The 18,125-nt window shown below is 51.9% G+C and overlaps 7 protein-coding genes across 7 annotated transcripts; 3 read left to right on the forward strand and 4 right to left on the reverse strand.

Annotated features, from left to right (window-relative positions):
* Positions 1 to 16: 16 nt before the first annotated feature.
* On the reverse strand, positions 17 to 1,029 carry rex4 (putative 3'-5' exonuclease; the record flags this gene model as incomplete). The annotated part of the gene is given in 3 exon segments (XM_056625254.1): positions 17 to 182; positions 196 to 624; positions 692 to 1,029. 3 exon segments carry the CDS (start codon positions 1,027 to 1,029, stop codon positions 17 to 19), a joined length of 933 nt encoding a protein of 310 aa, XP_056493836.1.
* Positions 1,030 to 1,415: 386 nt separating this feature from the next.
* On the reverse strand, positions 1,416 to 2,859 carry N7509_000618 (ribosome biogenesis protein NOP53; the record flags this gene model as incomplete). The annotated part of the gene is made up of 3 exons (XM_056625255.1): positions 1,416 to 1,638; positions 1,701 to 2,645; positions 2,726 to 2,859. 3 exons carry the CDS (start codon positions 2,857 to 2,859, stop codon positions 1,416 to 1,418), a joined length of 1,302 nt encoding a protein of 433 aa, XP_056493837.1.
* Positions 2,860 to 3,133: 274 nt separating this feature from the next.
* cef1 (putative cell division control protein (Cdc5)) lies at positions 3,134 to 5,651 on the forward strand (the record flags this gene model as incomplete). Its single annotated transcript, XM_056625256.1, has 3 exons — positions 3,134 to 3,159; positions 3,216 to 3,234; positions 3,327 to 5,651. The coding sequence occupies 3 exons, from the start codon at positions 3,134 to 3,136 to the stop codon at positions 5,649 to 5,651; spliced, it is 2,370 nt and encodes a 789-aa protein (XP_056493838.1).
* A 528-nt stretch (positions 5,652 to 6,179) lies between these two features.
* N7509_000620 (NuA4 histone acetyltransferase complex catalytic subunit ESA1) lies at positions 6,180 to 8,095 on the forward strand (the record flags this gene model as incomplete). Its single annotated transcript, XM_056625257.1, has 6 exons — positions 6,180 to 6,262; positions 6,358 to 6,385; positions 6,453 to 6,517; positions 6,581 to 6,615; positions 6,693 to 7,861; positions 7,937 to 8,095. 6 exons carry the CDS (start codon positions 6,180 to 6,182, stop codon positions 8,093 to 8,095), a joined length of 1,539 nt encoding a protein of 512 aa, XP_056493839.1.
* A 1,834-nt stretch (positions 8,096 to 9,929) lies between these two features.
* On the forward strand, positions 9,930 to 10,922 carry N7509_000621 (FG-GAP repeat domain-containing protein; the record flags this gene model as incomplete). The annotated part of the gene is made up of 1 exon (XM_056625258.1): positions 9,930 to 10,922. One exon carries the CDS (start codon positions 9,930 to 9,932, stop codon positions 10,920 to 10,922), a length of 993 nt encoding a protein of 330 aa, XP_056493840.1.
* A 1,519-nt stretch (positions 10,923 to 12,441) lies between these two features.
* On the reverse strand, positions 12,442 to 15,893 carry N7509_000622 (uncharacterized protein; the record flags this gene model as incomplete). Its single annotated transcript, XM_056625259.1, has 3 exons — positions 12,442 to 14,150; positions 14,222 to 15,406; positions 15,686 to 15,893. The coding sequence occupies 3 exons, from the start codon at positions 15,891 to 15,893 to the stop codon at positions 12,442 to 12,444; spliced, it is 3,102 nt and encodes a 1,033-aa protein (XP_056493841.1).
* Positions 15,894 to 15,975: 82 nt separating this feature from the next.
* On the reverse strand, positions 15,976 to 17,851 carry N7509_000623 (F1F0 ATP synthase subunit f; the record flags this gene model as incomplete). The annotated part of the gene is made up of 5 exons (XM_056625260.1): positions 15,976 to 16,259; positions 17,290 to 17,355; positions 17,415 to 17,562; positions 17,717 to 17,731; positions 17,804 to 17,851. 5 exons carry the CDS (start codon positions 17,849 to 17,851, stop codon positions 15,976 to 15,978), a joined length of 561 nt encoding a protein of 186 aa, XP_056493842.1.
* Between the last annotated feature and the right edge of the window lie 274 nt (positions 17,852 to 18,125).

The raw sequence follows: 18,125 nt of genomic DNA on the forward strand, positions 1-18,125 counted from the left end.
CAAAGAATAAAGAAGATCAGCGCTTCTTCTTAGTCGACTTCTTCTTCTTCTTCTTTTTCTGCCCATCCACCTTTTCTCTATTTTCAGCATTCGCCCGAATCGGCCACTTCTTCAAATGCTCCCGCTCAAATGAGTCCTTCTCTCTCCTATACAAAGCCATCGTCGCCCGAGCATCCTCCACACTAGAATGCGCACCTTCCTGAATCTTCAACCCGAGGAAGTGCTCCGCAAGAATCTTCAGTCGGGGGGGATCCACCACCGGCAATTTTCCGGTATTCCGCGTGCTTGCTTGTATCACGAATATCACGCTTCGGGTGAGCAAACATCAAGGCATCGAGATCGTTGCTCACGGCATGACCGACAAGAATTCGTCCTTCCATGATCCCGTATACCTCTTTCTGAACTGCTTCGAGGGTTCGCGCTTCCACCATGTGCTTCGGCGCAATGCCGCTGACGTGTGTTCGCCAATCTGTAACCATCTCTTTAGGTCGAACGTAGGAGTCATAGATCTGGTCGCCATTGAAGTTGACGATACTGACTCGTGCAAGGACGGAGTCGTTGTCGGGGTTCGGTCCAACGCCTACCATTTCGCAATCCATGGCGACATATTTTCCTATTTCAGCACTGTGGGAACGACATTAGTAAAGTTCATATAGATTTGAGGGAGTAATAACTCGAGGTTCAAACGTACGTAGCGGAGAGGCCCTCATTCTCTTTCGATCTGAGTGTTTCCGTCGGAGTCTTCGACAAAGTTGCGGTGCTTGACTTCCTCCGTAAATTTGTCGAGGACGAATCAGTCTCTGCTCCGTCCGCCATTCTTTTCCTCTTCAAGAGTGGTTTTGAGTCTCTGGATTTTGACTGGTCTTTCTGAGTGAACTTTGTTCTCTTCACGGTGCCATGTCCGGACTCGCGATCAGAAACCTTGCGTTTGGAGGCCGATTTGGAGGCCGGTGCCGAGGATGAGGCACTTCCTTTCTTGAGCGTCGCCTGTAACTTCTTCCAGTTGCTGGAAAGACTTGCTGTGTCCATTCCGAGGGTACCAATTCTGTCGACGTTATTGCATTGCGATGAAAAAAGTTGGAGTCGATTTGGAGGAGACGAATTGCCGTTCACTTTTTCTGCCGACAAAAAAGTGGCGCGCTGATAGGAGTACACCGCCTTCTTGAGAAAGAAATATCGTATCAACTATACGAGGGGAAACATGAAAAGGACTATTGAATACTAGTATCATCTCGTGAGTTACTTATCTACGCAGTTTAAGTACAAGAATAGATGGTCTGATCAAATTTTGAAACTATAAATCTCTACTTTATCCCAGAAACAATATGTAGAGCGCTGATATTTGCCCATGATGTATGTCCAATCATCCCGGTACGCCATTTTGAAAGTCATCAAAGCCAGATAAACAAGTTTTACTAGTACTCGACACCAGGGACTTTGAAATCCTTGGACATCCACTTCTCCGTAACCTTTCTCTTGGCCTTGCGAGCTTGCGTCACAGGCTTGCGAGACTCAAGCTTACCTTGCACGATCAACGTACGGAAACGGTCGTCCAAAAGGTTACCCTCAGGCTTGAGCAGACGGAGAGAGTCCTGGAGTTCATCGGGAAGAACCAGTTCCAAGCGCTTCTCAGGAGGACTGTAATAATAGTTAGCAATAGCTCAAAATGGGTTTCAAGTAGGCTGGTTCTGGATACGTACGCATTCTTGCCGCCAAAGGGCTTTCGGCGCAACTTGGTCTCATCACCCTCCTCCCCATCGTCGGCATCCGAATCATCAGCACCGTAGAGTTCTCTTTGCTTGGCAAGTTCTGTGAGCTCCTCCACGCGGGCGAGCTGGGCATCTTTCTTGGCTTTCTGGGCCTCCCACTTCGCTAGCCTCTCGGCTTCCTTTCGTCGTGTGGCCTTGTTCCGCTGAGTCTTAGACTTTCTCTCGGGACGCTTCTTGTTCAGCCACTCGGGCTTCTCATATTCACTCTCAAAGCCTTCCCATGCGCTCTCATCGTCAGACTTGACCTCGCCATCATCGCCCTGGGCCTCTTCGATTAAACGCTGCTTTTCCTGCTCCTTCCGCTCCTCCTCGAGACGCAGCTTCTCCGCCTCGACTGCCTCCTTTCCATGTTCCTCGAGTAGCTGATCCCACTGTTCGAACACAGGATTGTAACTGGTTCCTGCATGGGGCATGCGCACTGCGGGGATGACCTTTCCGTTGGCTGCAAGCGAAATGGGAGCGTGCTTCAAGGTCTCCGGGGCGACCTTGGCCTTAGGCTTGGGCAAGAAGTTAAACTGGGGGTCTTCGACAGCGACAGAGTCATCGGCATCCGCATCCTCCGCCCAGGGGTCGTAAAGTTGGCTGTTGCCCTTCTTGCTGAAATCCGCATCCCTCGCCGACTGCTTCAGGCGCAGCATATCCTTCTTGGTCACCCAGTCCTTGCGGTGCTTCTTGGTCTTTGGCTCAATGACACCGTCGGTTACATTGGCGTTGCCGCGTTTGCGGGAGTCGATTGCTGGGATAGCAGAACGCTGAGCGATGATCTCGTCGGCCTTGAGCGGCTTGTGCTTCTTTGCGATGGCATTTCGTACATGCTCAGTGCCAGCGGTATCGATAGTGAACAGTTCATCGGAAGGTTTCTCAGACACAAGGCCACTGAGAGAAAACAAAAAAAAAGATTAGCAAGAGCCTCGATCATTTTGTAGTTAAAACATTTATGGAGACATTCGACATACCCTTTGATCTCTTCATCTTTCAACTGGCGCAGTCCCTCCTGGACCTCTGTGACATCGACATTCTTGCGCCAGGCCTTCTTGCCCTTACGAGAAGGCTGCTTGAACTGCTGCGGAGCATCCAACTTGGTCGACATGGTTGGTTGGTGGAGTCTCTCTTTCCCTTCAAGTTTAACTCTTTTTTTCCAAAAAAAACTAAAGTCCGGGAATCTGCTGACTAACGCGGGGGCAGCCAAGCGGGCGGTGAAGCGACTTCGACTTCCGCGCGAACAGATTCAAGACGAACATCCAGCTCCACCACTGCGCGCGACACTCCGGGGACCTCCTCTTTTTCTTTATCCCCGGCAGCTTGCAATTCGATCCCTACCACTTACAGGTTGGACAAAGAAGCGTCGGCTTTGATCGTGCGCCATGCCTGTCGTCAAGGGAGGTGTCTGGTGAGTTTTCTGTCAAACCTCCATCTTTTACCTACTCGCGACTAACACACTTTTAGGACCAATATCGAGGACGAAGTCCTTCGGGGCCGTAAGTTACCTTCAAATTGCGATATCAAGCTTCTGGGCTTTGTTTGCTTCCGGATGGTGCAAATGCTGACTGGTCATAGGTATCGAAATATGGTCTCAACCAATGGGCCCGTGTCTCTTCGCTCCTCGCTCGAAAGACCCCGAAGCAATGCAAAGCGCGCTGGATAGAATGGCTGGACCCGGGTATTCGTAAGGTCGAGTGGTCGCGCGAGGAAGATGAGAAGCTTTTGCACCTCGCCAAATTGATGCCCACCCAATGGCGCACCATTGCCCCTATCGTCGGTCGGACCGCCACACAATGTCTCGAACGGTATCAAAAACTCCTAGATGAGGCGGAAGCCCGTGAGAACGATGATTTGGGATTGGGAGGACCTGAAGGAGGAGAGTCCGCTGCTCCTAGCGCCGATGATGTCCGACGTCTACGCCCCGGCGAGCTGGATCCCGACCCCGAATCGAAGCCCGCCCGCCCCGACACTATCGATCTGGATGAGGATGAGAAGGAGATGCTCAGCGAAGCTCGTGCTCGTCTCGCCAACACACAGGGTAAAAAGGCGAAGCGTAAGGCCCGCGAGCGTCAGCTGGAAGAGTCGCGCCGTTTGGCCGTGTTGCAGAAGCGCCGTGAGCTCAAGCATGCCGGTATTAACGTCAAGGTGGTTACCCGGAAGCCGGGCCAGATGGATTACAACGCCGATATCCCATTCGAGAAGCCGGCCGCACCTGGATTCTACGATACCATGGAGGAGCAAGCCACCAATGAACGCCAGCGAGAGATGTTCGACCCTCGAAAGCAGCAGCTGGCCAATAAGCGAAAGGGTGACCAAGACGAGGATAATGAGCGCAAAAAACAAAAGAGCGACAAGAACAGCACTTCAGCTGCTTCCGCTGCGGCCGCGCGCGCCGGCCAAATGCAGAAGATTCGCGAAGCAGAGCAAAGCAGCAAGCGACGGGGTCTGAATCTGCCGGCGCCGCAAGTCAGCGAAGGCGAGATGGAGGATATTATCAAGATGGGCATGGCTGGAGACAAAGCTAGCCGGATGAGTGCCGATGAAGAGATGACTCGGGGTCTTATTGGAAACTACGGAGCCATTGTTGGAGGAACTCCCATCAGAACACCCCGAGCTGCCCCCGAAGAAGATCACATCGCCAATGAAATTAAGAACATTCGGGCGTTGACCGAAACACAATCGTCTCTGCTTGGAGGTGACAACACTCCTCTTCACGAGGGTGGTTCTTCCACTGGCTTCGATGGAATTGCCCCTCGACGACAAGATATTGTTACTCCCAACCCGATGGCTACACCATTCCGACAGGCCAACGGCGTGGGCGCAACCCCTCTAAAGGGCGGTATTGGGCCTGGTGCCACGCCGCTACGGACGCCACGAGACCACTTCGCTCTTAACCGCGAGGGAGCCCAGCCTGTTGGAAGCACACCCCGTGATATCAGAACCCACGAGAACTTCATGCGCCAACAAATGCGCAGCAAGCTCGCCTCGCTTCCGAAACCCAAGGAGACCGAATGGGAACTAGAAGAACTTCCCTCCGAAACCGCCGAGCCTGCCGCTGCTGTCGAGTTCAGCGAGGAAGATGCGGCTGAGCGGGATCGTCGAGACCGTGAGGCTCGTGAGAAGGCCGCTCAAGCAGAGTTCAAGCGCCAGTCGCAAGCGTACCAGCGAGGTCTGCCTCGACCTGCTGTCCTCGATCTCAGCGCCTTGATGGAGCGGGCCTCCCATGTCGCTGACCCGATTGAAGCTCTTATCGCCAAGGAGGCTGCACTTATCATTGCCCACGACTCACGGAGGTACCCGGTCCCGGGCGCCAAGGTAGAGGGCAAGGCGCCCAAGCTGGGTCGTGTTGATGATAAGTTCCTGGAGGCCGCTCGAGTGGCTATCGCCGCCGAAGCGGCTGGTGAAGCACAGCAACAACAACAACAAGACAACTGGCAAGAACAGTTTGACGGCGTTTGGACAAACACCCGCGCCCAAGCCCTTCCCGGCCTGGACAACTACGTTGATGAGGAGGAGCAAGATGCCTTCAAGGAGGAACAGCGCATGATCGGTGCCTTTGATAATGTCCAGGAATCTCTCCTTGCCACCGCTGAACGAGGCAACAAGCTGGAAAAGAAGTTGTCCTTGCACTATGGCGGATATCAGAACCGCGCCAAGACGCTGCGCTCCAAGATCGTGGAAGCCAATGCCGCTTTACCCAAGGTTCAAAATGACCTGGACGCCTTCCGCACCTTACAGATCTCAGAGGAGGCGGCTGTGTCGAGCCGTCTGGAGAAGCTACGAGAGGAGGTATCTTCGATCATGCGCCGCGAGCGTGAGGCACAGGAATTGTATAAGACCCGGAAGGACGAACTTGATGAGCTTGTCGCCGGGACTGCCACGGTTAATGGATGGCATTAAGGTGTTGGCTATGTTGGATATTCTTTTTTTTTCACCGAGTTCTTTTCTGGAAGGTCATGACCCATTACCCGCTTCGTTTATTGTATCATTAGGAAAGGTTGAAGTTCTTTTTATTTGCTATGGTACATGAAAATCCATTGGAAGTATAACTGGCAGCTTATATATTACTACCACCTTAGTATCTGTAAAAACAAACTTGAAACCAGAATAGTAGACAATCATTATGCATAGTTGTTGATTTACTAATTACTCAAGATGCCGCCATTGAAGGCCTTTAGAATGAAGCACTGGATGTCGGACTTGACAGTCTTATCCAAGACTACCATCTATAACTCACCTTTTATGCTGGCGTCGCATCGTTGCTGATCCGGAAACTGTGGGCGGTAAGTCGAATTGCCTCAATCTGCCGTGTGCTTCTCCCCTTCCGCCTTTACTGCGCAACTTGAACTCCCCCATCGCGCATCGCATCATATCCATCATTTTCATCTCAGTCTTAGGTTGCCCCGGTTCTGCAAGCAGTTCACCATCATGGGCGTCCGAGACCCCCACAGCGAGGCGACGGGGACGCCCGACCCCGTCGAGAAGGGCTTCGCCACCCTCAACACTATCAGGTGAGTCCCGAATCGGCCAGAATTAATTTTTGACATGCCTCAATCGACTATTCGAGTCGGTTTTCATCGGTCGCATTTACTAATCTGGATCATAGGATCGGTGTGAAGGCCATGGTGCAGAAGGTCCGTTGCAACAGCCGCAGATTCTGGTATACATCACGTGATATCATACTGACTTCGGGCTTCACAGGACGGAGAACTACGCAAGGCGGAGATCCTCTCAATCAGACAGCGGAAGGATGGTCCTTCCTTTTAGTATGTTTATATTATTGCCCACATTACCCCGGAAGAATCGATCATGCTAACAAATACGACTAGCGTGCACTATGTTGACTTCAATAAGCGTCTGGATGGTATGCTAGCCCTAAGTTCAGCTGCATAGCTATTTGTGGAATTAATGAAACATCCGAATACTGACACAGTATCCTAGAATGGGTTGCATCAACTCGAATTGACCTCACACAAGAGGTGGAGTGGCCCCAGCCCGAAAAAGCAGACAAAAAGAAAGCCAGCTCCTCCAACAAGGCGGCGCCAAGCAAGAACCCAAAGCAACAACTGGCTGGCGATAGCCGCGAAGTTTCCAGCACCCCCGATGCTTTAGGCGGTAAGAACGTCAACGTTGGCAAGGCCTCGCGCCCATCAAAAGCAGGCGGCAAAGAGAACCGCGATGCCTCAACCCCCGGCGACTCATTCGGAGCCGAGGCAGCCTCCACAGATGGCACGCCCAAGGTCGTGGATTTCGAAGACGTGGAAATGGCCGATGCCCAAGACGAAAAGACTCCCGAGGAAGAAGAAGTCAAAACCGTATCGGGCGAGATAATCACCCGCGAAGAAGAAATCGAACGCCTCCGTACCAGCGGTAGTATGACCCAGAATCCAACGGAGATTCACCGAGTGCGAAACTTGACTCGTCTCCAAATGGGCAAGTTCGACGTCGAACCGTGGTATTTCTCCCCGTACCCGGATTCATACTCAGACGTCGACTTGGTTTACATCGACGAGTTCTGTCTGAGTTACTTCGACAACCAGCGTGCCTTTGAGCGCCACCGCGCAAAATGCACCCTGGTCCACCCTCCCGGCAATGAAATCTACCGTGACGAGAACATTTCTTTCTTCGAGGTTGACGGCCGTCGTCAGCGGACTTGGTGTCGGAACCTCTGTCTGCTCAGCAAGCTTTTCCTTGATCACAAAACTCTCTACTATGACGTCGACCCCTTCTTGTTCTACTGCATGTGTACCCGTGACGAGACGGGGTGCCATCTCGTCGGATATTTCTCCAAGGAGAAGGATTCCGCCGAAGGATACAATCTCGCTTGTATCTTGACTCTGCCGCAATACCAGCGTCGTGGTTTCGGCCGTCTGCTCATCTCGTTCAGTTACGAGCTCAGCAAGCGCGAAGGCAAGCTCGGTTCCCCTGAAAAGCCGCTGAGTGATTTGGGTTTGCTTGGCTATCGACAGTATTGGCGAGAGACACTTGTCGAGTTATTAACGGAGCCGAATCGAGAAGCTATGAGTGAGAACGAGTTGGCTGTTATAACTGCTATGACGGAGAAAGATGTTCACGAAACACTCGTTGTTTTCAATATGCTTCGATATCACGTACGTTTTTCCCTCCCTTCCCTTCCCCTGCATGTCCACGACCCGTGAGAAGATGTAATGCTGACACTCCCACAGAAAGGAAACTGGGTCATCGTTCTGACGGACTACGTCCTTGATGAGCACAACAAGCGACTCGAAAAAGAGAAAGTCAAGGGTGCACGCAAGATCGACCCTGCCCGCTTACAATGGAAGCCGCCGGTATTTACTGCCTCCAGCCGGACCTGGAACTGGTGATCGGTGGATACAGTTAAATATCCGGGACCCCCATTTTTCGCAATTCTCTTTTTCAAAACTCATTTCTTTCCTGGAGTTAAGGCAAGAGCAGGTGCTGGGGAAGCTGCTTGGACTTTTAAATAATGATGCGGCTGTGGTGCATGGGCTTTTTTGTGGTGTTTGGAATAATTATCTTCTCGTGGCGCGGTGTTTATGGATGGAATACTTTGGTTTTTGATTGATACCTCTTTTCATTTCGTGTATATCATACTTTTTACTCCCTTTATTTTGAAAGAACCGAGTTTAAAGATTTTAAAGATTTTGAAACATTCAGTAAATACTATTCTAGTTTGTAGAAACTTCAATTGGCGTCTTCGTATTACTACACAACATTCTTGGTGGGCTCCAAATACGGCAGATATTTGTCGAGTTGTAAGCCACACAGCCAGAAAATTTATACATGAATGTCAGACATGCCGCACGGCAGGACTACCGAAGCTTATTTTCGTTAAAAAATGACAGCCAAAGTCTTAGTGGAATTTCAGGCGCGGCAGATATTCCAAGGTTTGTCGAGTTGTTAGCCACCCAGCCGGAAGATTATACACATGAAGGTCAAACATGCCGCATAGCAGGACCACCAAAGCATATTTTCGTCAAAAATGAGAGCTAATTCTTAGTGGAATTTCAGGCGCGGCAGATATTTGTCCAGTTCTTAGACACCATGCCAGGGACATAAGCACAGGACTTCGGTCAAATAAATGCCACGAATTTATCCCTCCGCGAAAGTTTTCCGCACCCTATCCTGTGTTCGCTACACTAGGGTCATAAAGCAGCTTATCCGATGGCTCCACTCGTGCTCGCCCTTCTCGTCCTGACATCGTTCGGTATGGCTTCCCGCAGTAAGAATATGAGCTTACACTGATAAATTATACATCTGGTAGCGCCGGGCTTGGCTCAGAGCAGAGACCTCTGTCTTCAATGGTGTACAGAGAATCTTCCACGCTCAGCCCTCTCCTGTATTGGGTTTGCAGCACTTGAAACGGGACCTTGTTATACCTGTGGACCTCATAAGAGTAGCCCTACGGAACTGCTGTGCTCTGGTATTTGTTCTCAAACCAATACTGACAACAAAAATTGCGGAAAGTGTGGCAATGTTGTAAGTCTAAGCAGTGCTCTCATTTAAAGACGATTGATGCTCATCGGTATTTAGTGCCCTACTGGATCGTCTTGTAAATCAGGCTCTTGCATCTGCACGAATTCTGGTCTAGCTCCTTGCAATAAAGCCTGTCCTTCTCTTACCACTGACAACAAAAATTGTGGGAAGTGTGGCAATGTTGTAAGTCTACCAAGCAGTGTTCTTATCCCCAAGGCTGTTAGTGTTTCATGTAATGCTTACCGTTATATAGTGTCCTACTGGATCGACCTGCAAATCGGGTGCTTGTATCTGCACAAACTCTGGTCTAGCTCCCTGCAACGGCACCTGCCCAAATCTTAGCTCAGACAACAAGAATTGCGGGACATGTGGGAACATTGTAAGTTTAGACAGAGTTCTCATTGCTAATGTGATTGCTCACGCATCTATAGTGCCCAACTGGATCTACCTGCAAATCAGGTGCTTGTATCTGCACAAACTCTGGTCTAGCTCTTTGCAACGGCACCTGTCCAAATTTTAGCTCAGACAACAAAAATTGCGGGACATGTGGGAGCATCGTAAGTTTAGACAGAGTTCTTATTGTTAATCTAATTACTGCTCACACGTTCATAGTGCACTAGTGGATCGGTTTGCAAATCAGGTACCTGCGCACAATGCATACTCTTCCAGCCACAGACCACATTTGCGACGGAGTCTGCGCTAATGGGTGTTGCAGTAGGCGACTTTAATGGAGATACTCATCTCGATATCGTGACTGCGAATTTCGGTAGTTCTGCATTGAGTATATTATTTGGGAATGGAGATGGTAGCTTCCAGACGCAGACCACAGTCACTATTGGGGATATACAGGAGAATGTTGCAGTAGGCGACTTCAATAAAGATGGCCATCTCGATATTGCGACTACGAATATATTCAGCAATTCAGTGGGCATCTTACTCGGGAATGGAGATGGGACCTTCCAGGCACAGGTAACATACCCCGTGGGGTCTCATCCGAACGGTATTGCAGTAGGCGACTTCAATAACGATGGCCATCTTGATATTGTGGTTGCAAATCAGGGAAGCAATACAGTGGGTATCTTGCTCGGGAATGGAGATGGGACCTTCCAGGCGCAGATTGTATATGCTGCCGGGACCGAGCCGTTCGGTATTGCAGTAGGTATTTTCAGCGAGGATGGTTACCTTGATATTGTGGTTACGAGTTTCGATGATAATACAGTGAGCGTCTTTCTTGGGAATGGAGATGGTACATTCCAGGGACAGACTACATTCCCTACAGGGAAAACACCGCACAGTGTTACAGTGGGCGACTTCAATGAAGATGGCCATCTCGATATCGCGACTACAAATTATCAAGATAGTGCAACGGGTATCTTGCTTGGAAATGGAGATGGTACCTTCCAGGCGGAGACCAGCTACGACGTGGGTGTCGAGCCGTTTGATATTACAACAGGCGATTTTAACGGGGATGGCCATCTCGATATTGTGTCTGCAAACCAGGGCAGCAATACACTGAGCGTCTTGCTTGGAAATGGAGATGGTACCTTCCAGACGCAGACCACATACCCCGCAGGGTCTGAACCGGTTGGTGTTGCAGTGGGCGACTTCAATGGAGATGGCCATCTCGATATCGTGGATACAAACCAGGGCAGCAATACAGTGGGCGTCTTTCTCGGCCAGCCTTGCAGCGCTTAGAACAGATGTCACTCAGTCAATGTTGTCGGAATCGGAGAATCTGGGGTACGTTAGTTAGTTAGCACATGTTCCACAATGAAGTTCAAATCCCGTCTTTCTCATGATTATCAAATAAAAGCTATTGAGCATGAAAGAAATTGGAACTTTATGCCTACTTTCCTGCCGTGCTTGACGAAACAACACGGGTCCGGAACCATATTCTTTAAATCTGTATGAGATTGAGCCAGTTTTTGAGGCACATCGCGTGCTTTGTTGATCTTAAATTGGCGTCGAGTGTTGCCGTTTTGGGCGCTCGATCTACTGTCACTTTGCGTTGGGAGTAATTATTGGCCTGTCGCCCAGACAATACGAATACCTTCGACTCTGGCGTGCGAGTTTTCTAAAAAGCTTCCAATAAAAGGGCCCAGAGAGGACAACACTGAGAACTTGAAGCCCGAAGCCCTACTACTGACAAGAATGGCCGGGAATTTCTACAAACAGACAAAAACTACTTCGACTTCTTTGAATGGAGCTTTCAAGTAGGAACGACTTGATAATAAATTTGACACGGCTAGTACATGATGACTTGAGAACAGGGGCCCATGGCAGCCGCCATTTCCTCCACATGGAAGGGGGGTTGTTTGTCGTAGGTCGCGCTAGAAGCTTGCGAGAAGTACTAGTAAAAAGCACAAACAGTACGTTTGACATGGCGGAGGTTCCGGCCTGAGAGAGACAGAGGTATTTGGCTCTCATACTTGGACCGGCCGATTGCCCATGCTAGTAGCAGGACTTAGCAGGACTTTGGGATCGAAAAAGCAAATTCAGTCGCGCAATCGTAAGGCTCCCCCCGGGCCCGCCATGTGGACCGAAGAGACAAGTCAAACAAGGAAACCACGAAAAAGATACAACGCAGAAAACCAGAATGAGGGCGGATGAGAGGGGGAGGAGGAAGTGAGGAGGTAGGAGAGAGAAGATAAGGTGTTTGAGTGTGGCGGGGGAGGGAGGTGGATAGGGAGGAGGATGAGAGCGAGGGAGGGATAGAGCGAATAGGTATGGAAAGTATTAGTGTCATGGAAGGTGACACGGCAGATTGGCAGGTAGCCACGGAGTCACAAGAGCCTAGGATATGACAGTTGTCCGGACAATACAAACAATCACTTGTCGTGACTCCATTATGACATTGTTCAGACATTGTAAGGCATCTTCTTTGACAAGAAAGACCCCGAAAAAAACGAGATATCGACCTTACCGCGAGCCACTGCCTGCTCGAGGTCCCCACGTAGCCTTTTGGGACGAGTGTCGCGGAGTTGAGGATGTGCCTCCATTTTGCGGAGAACTCTTCTTTGGCGGGATGGAGTTACCGGAAGCGTCACGAGGCTTTGGGCCCTTTCGAGGCTTCACCGGTGGAGAGGCGCGAGGTCGCGATGCCGAGATCTTTTTGGGCAGACTGCAGATTTTGGAAGCGAGAGCCCCAGGGAATCGAATCAAGACACGCAAATTTCCGGATGTATCCTTTTCACCGAGTCCGACTATGTAGGGTTCAACACTGCGACTCTGAACAGGCTTCATAAGCTTGCCGCGCTGGCGAGTCGGGGGGGGGAGGTTGAGCGGCAGCCCAGGCTGCAGCCGGAGCCATATTCGGGACTCGAACAGGGGGCTGAGAGCCCGGTTCACGATCTTCAAAGATCTCGTCTTGTTCTTCAACTTGTCGAACGGCCAAGTCCCCATCTCCACCTCGTGTATCATCCACTTTGGCGGGGAAGGACACTGAGACCGAGACGGCCGCAGCTGGTGGGAGTTGTACATCGAGAGGTTCTTTCGTGGCGGAGGTTACAGCCAAAGAGCTCTTCGTTGCCGGGGGCGTTTTCTTGCCAAAGAGAGTATTGATCTTTTCTTGCCATGAGATCTTACTCGAAGGTGCCGGGGCACCTCGTGGGGGTGCAGCTGCCATCGAGGCAAAGGTGGGCGGGGGCGGTCGAGGTGCTGTGATCGCCTTAGGAGGAAGCTTTACCACAGGCTTGGGAGTAGGCAGATGCACCAAAGGCCGACCAGAGCCGCCAAAATAAACAGGATGGCTTGACTCCTCCGGGGGCGGCGGCGATGGGCTTCGTTCATAGTCGTACCTCTCGATCACCGTCGTCGTCACCGTCGCCGTCTTCTTCGGTTGTTCAGGTCCATGTGGGAAGAAACGTGAGCTTCTCGTAGGAACACTGACAAGAGGGCGGGCATGGGTTTCGGAAAAAGGAAGACCATCCACTGGAGCATCCAGACCCGTCAATGGGTTGACAGGTAGGCTCTGGTGGTTTTGATTCACGCTTCCACCCATAACATGTCGTTGACCGGCTTCTTCTCCACTTCGCACTTGCTTCCAGGTCTCATTGAAGTTGACAGCTGTACTCGGCTGGTTGCGGTTGGCGTTAAACTCCTGTCGTTTCTGCTCGGATTCTTCGGCCTCTCTGTGAGATGCGACATTGTGGAAATTGCCCCAAGCACCCAGAGCATTAGGGTTACGGGGCAAGCTTGGTGGTCCAATGGGACCGGGACGACCGATGGGACTCAATGGATCGTAGCCGGCGATCCTGGTTTCAGGAGATGGCAGCGAAGCAATCGCCGAGACATCCTGGGCTCCTGGTAACGCCTGGGCAGGTTGATCCAATGCCAACTGGCTCCGCAACGGAAGCTCCCGTGATGGGAACCCTCCGAGAGGTTGGTCAAAGATACCGTTGCCGAGAGTTCTGTCGCTGCTCAAAGGCTTCCATGGGTTCTTCACCGAAGGTGAGGTGGAAGCGAGTTTAGGATTAGCTGACCACGATGGATAGGAGCCAGGCACGTTGAGATTACCACGCCACTGCCCACTCTGCTCATCCACATTCGTATCTTGTGGAGGTGACTGAGGGGGTTGTTGCTGCTGAGGTTGTTGCTTCTGTTCAGTAGCCTGGACAGGTTCCCGTTTCGCCTCGCGAGGGGAATTAGCTTGCCGCAAGTGAGAGGAAGGTTGTTTATCCGTGTGCTTCTCGGAAACACGGTCTCTCTCATTGGCCGCGACAAGTTTCTTCACCGTATCTGGATGATGAACTTTCATCATGCCGTATTGCTTTGGCGCTCCAGTAGGCTCCGGGACCGGAGGTTTTGGAGGGGAATGCATAACTGCAGGAGCTGCAGAAGGTGTAGGCGGAGCCTGAGATTTGCGGCTTTCAACACTCTCCTTGCGTTGCGGCTTTTCGGGAGCGGGGGTAGAGACGCCAACTTCTGCCGAATTCTCTCTTGCCTTGCGAGCTTCTCTTTCTCCTCTTGCTCTTCCCGTCGCTGTTTAGCTAGACGAATGGTCTCCTTCATCACACGTGCTTGCATCACCAGAGGATCTTCTTCGGGTTCCGTAGGAGCAGTAGATGGGGCTGGCTGGTTCTCGGTCGATGCGATTTCAGCAGCAGGAGGAGGAGGAGGCGAGGCAATAGCTGAGCTACCGTGCTGATGAGCTGGTGCGTGAGGATGTATTTGGTCGCGGTCAATCAATGCAGGATCAACCATTCCGTTGGTCTGAGAGCCCCTTCGAGCTTCGAAGTGCCTTGGAGGCCCATCTGCGCGGCCAAAGGACATGCGACGTCCGAATCCTCCACTTCCGCCACTAACATTTGAGGAGGTTCGACGACGATTCCAGCCCATACCTCCACCACCTTCTTGATGATGCCGGTGGGTCTGGAAAGCCGCGGATGGTTCAGCCGGGCCACCGTGATCATGACCTGCTCGTTGCAGCACTGCCGGACCCCGAGCGCCCCCCGATGGAGGCTCGTTCCGCCAGGATGGCCGTCGGTTGTCTGATACAGGTTCATAACGACCAGAACGTGAGTTGAACAACTCCCGTGGCGCACCAGGCGCGGATTCTCGCCATTGGCGGTTGAAATCATCGGCTGCGATCTCTTGAGGTGGATAAGCTGCATGACGAACGTCATCGCGATGCGGATAGTGAGGAGGAGGGCGCGGAGGTGGAGGATGACCCGAGGCGTTCACTGGCGATACTCTCTCGACGGGAGGCAAAGATGCCCATGGTGATTTGACCGGAGGCGCAGGACTTGTGGATCCAGAGGGAGCTCTATCATTTGTGCCTTTCGAGGAAATGCTAGCGGCCTTAGCTTGTCGTTCAGCGTTCGCCCCAAGCCTCAATACGGTTGGATTTGGTCCGATAGATGTCGTGGGCTTCGGAGCTGCGATCTTGGGTGGTTCTTTCGTTTCTGTGGCCTCAAGCGGCGGTAGGGGTGGTGGCTGGGACAGCTCTCCATGAGCATGTTCGGGTGCAGGTACCGGGTCGGTATGAGTGAGAGTGACCTTCGTTCCATCCGTCCACTCAATCGTCTCAGGAGCCCAATCATCCTCGTCGTCGTCAATATCAGCCCACTTCGCTTCTGTAGTACCGCCGCCGTCTTCCTGGATGCGAGATGTCATGTGAATTCCATATTGCTGCTTCAGCTCTTCGTCGGTCAAGTGCTTCGCGGGGGTTGGCTGAACGGCTGAAAAGGAAAGAAATGTCAGTTCCGACTTCTCACTACAAGTGTGGCATTGTAACGTACGTCGGTTTTTGTTCCAAACTTGGTTTGGGTCTGGCCCAGAACCGCCCGGATTCGAGTTGCTTGAACCTGGCTTCAAAACGGAGTTTCCAGATGTTGCCTTTGCGACCAAACGTGGCCGAGAGCTCGGTTGGGTGTGCCCAGGGGAGTAGTCGAAGTTGATGGTACTGATGAATTCGTTAGATACTTGACCCAATATCGCAGCCTAGTAGTCATTCATACCTTTCTCCGGAGCCTTTGGCGGCGCCGCAGTCCCAGGCGCTTTGGGCACGGCGAACTTGGCGAAAGACACAGGTTTGAACGCAGAAGGCTTCTTAACCGATCCAGTTCGTGCGTGATGTCTGCCGTCGGTTCGACTGGCGTCCGATTCCGAACCACCTTGTGAAGCCGTGTCGTCCCCACCATCCGATACCGAAGCTAGCCCATTCATTTCAATAGCGCGTGACGCAACCAACCCGATGCTCTGCTTGGAAGAATCCTGTAGCTGGTTTAGCAGATATCCTCCTCGGCCTTCAGCAGCAAGACCCACCATCGAAGGACTTCCCAGTTTCCTTATCAGTTCCAGTACTCTCGGTATGCGATACAGGCGTCTGTCTCGTTTCGTCGTTGTAGTGCGGATCCGTCGAAGATTGCGTAGTTGAACTGGTCGCGATATGTTGAATTTCTCCCACGTCCCCTTGGGGAGTCGGCTTGTCGGTGGTGCTTGCAGGGACGTCGGAAGGCGAAGGCTCGCCGCCCGACAGGGTCTGATCTACCACATCGCGGCTGTTCTGCTCTGCCATAACAATATTCGGGTCTGTCAAGAGCACAATATGCGCAATCAGTTAGAACAAGCGCTTGAAGGATAGGGTGGATGGAGATGCTGCGGACACGAGTAGGCGGCTGCCAGTCACGCATGTGTAGTATGAGGATGAAGGAAGCCGGCAATAAGGTATCGTACCTATGGTCAGGTTTCGAGGATCGCCACAGTTGAACTGTTCGCTCGACTGGTTGCACCCTAAAAGATCGGGATCTCACAACCAGGAAAAGGGAAGTTGGGTGACCAACCTCCGGGAGCTGAGAGCCGTCGGGGATGTTGTGTTTCGGAGTTTGACCGGGCGGAATCGAAAGGCGCGAGAGGAAAACCGCCTGATGTCCCTGATTCAGGAGGGGGACAAAAGGGTATGGTCGGAGGGGGAGAGGAGAGGAGGGAGGGGGGGAGGCGGGTGTTAGAGGGGTGTTAGAGGGAAGGTTGTTTGATGGCTCTCGTCGGGTTTGAAGCTGAGGAGGGTTTGGCTGTTTTCGGTTAGTGTGAGAGCCGGGAAGTTGAGACGTCTCGCGCGCCTGTGGTGTAGGAGTAGTAGCCACACTGTCTAGGCATTCACTGTACGGAGTATACTAGGAATACTTCTGAGAAATAGTGGAAATTAGGTAACAAATTATTCCAGTGAATGTTGAGCCATAGGCAAACCGTGTGGTTGAACTGGTCTACTGGTGTGGTCTGATGAAGAGTTAGTGCGGAGGTCTCCTCCCGAGACACCAAGAGAGAGAATACCATCCGGACTAATTGTACAAAGACATCCAAGACTACGTTGGTGAAAATGCAGTTGATCTGCAAAGTAAAATAATGAGACATAGTGAGATTCCAAAATGGCTCTCTAATTCCTACACTGCCTAGCTCTGGGTCAGAGGATGCAGTATGTACATATCAAATCAATCGTCCCCTTCCCAATAAATCAAAGGAAATCAGTTTAGTGGGGGTGGTTCTTGTGGTGGCCTTGGATATCTCTCAGTTAGCACTTGCTGGTTGAAACAATAGACAACCCAACTATCAAGGTGGCACTCACGGAGGTGGAAGTAGTACTCCATGCTGTAGCCGAGGATCAGGATACCGGCGATGGCGTGAACGATGGCTAGTGACAATCAATATCTGTAGGTCTGTCGTTTTCAAGATTGAGCCGTCAACACTTACGGACACCGGAGTTCTGGTCGAAGTAGCGGGCCTTGTAGCGACCGATGAGACCGGTGGCCTTGACCTGGGGAGCAGGGCCACGGGGGAGACCGGCGTAGAAGTTCACAACACGCTCCATGCGGGCAGCATCCTGGGCAGCACCGATGGCCTTGAAGGTAGATATATGTTAGCGATCGTTCAAGTGTGCGTGGGCGGTATATGATGCTTCGAGACGACACGAAAAAGCCTTCGGGAAGGGACGGGGCCAGGGAGGGGCGCGATTAAGAGCGTTCAGAGGGGGCGAAGGTATCCGGCTAACTCACGTTGGGAGAGGCGATCTATCCAAATTGTTAGCATCATGGATCCTTCCAGCGATAGTCATTCTAGACTTCAATTCGAGGTGGTCGTACCTTGGGAGGGATCAGGGTCGAAAGACCACGGCGGGCGATGTAGCTCATCTTGTCGGGACTGGAAGAGGTCAGAAATTTGGTCGCAATGAACGCAGCTCGCGGCAGAGAATGTCGGGATAAGGTCGGGAGGGAACGTACGGCGATTCGCAAAGTGATAGGAACCGGGGAACGACTGACGATGGAGGAGGGAGAGAAGCGTGAGTTACTCGGGAAGTCGGGATGGCCTTGTCGCCAAGCCACGCTAAGCCACTTTCGGATAGTGCCGTATGGAGGAACTTCGCACCTTCCTCCATACGAGTGGCAGCACCTGAGTTGCCTGAGT

The sequence above is a fragment of the Penicillium cosmopolitanum genome (assembly GCF_028827165.1).
Source record: "Penicillium cosmopolitanum strain IBT 29677 chromosome Unknown utg000003l:1.0-3747932.0:1.0-3751027.0, whole genome shotgun sequence".
NCBI lineage: Eukaryota > Fungi > Ascomycota > Eurotiomycetes > Eurotiales > Aspergillaceae > Penicillium > Penicillium cosmopolitanum.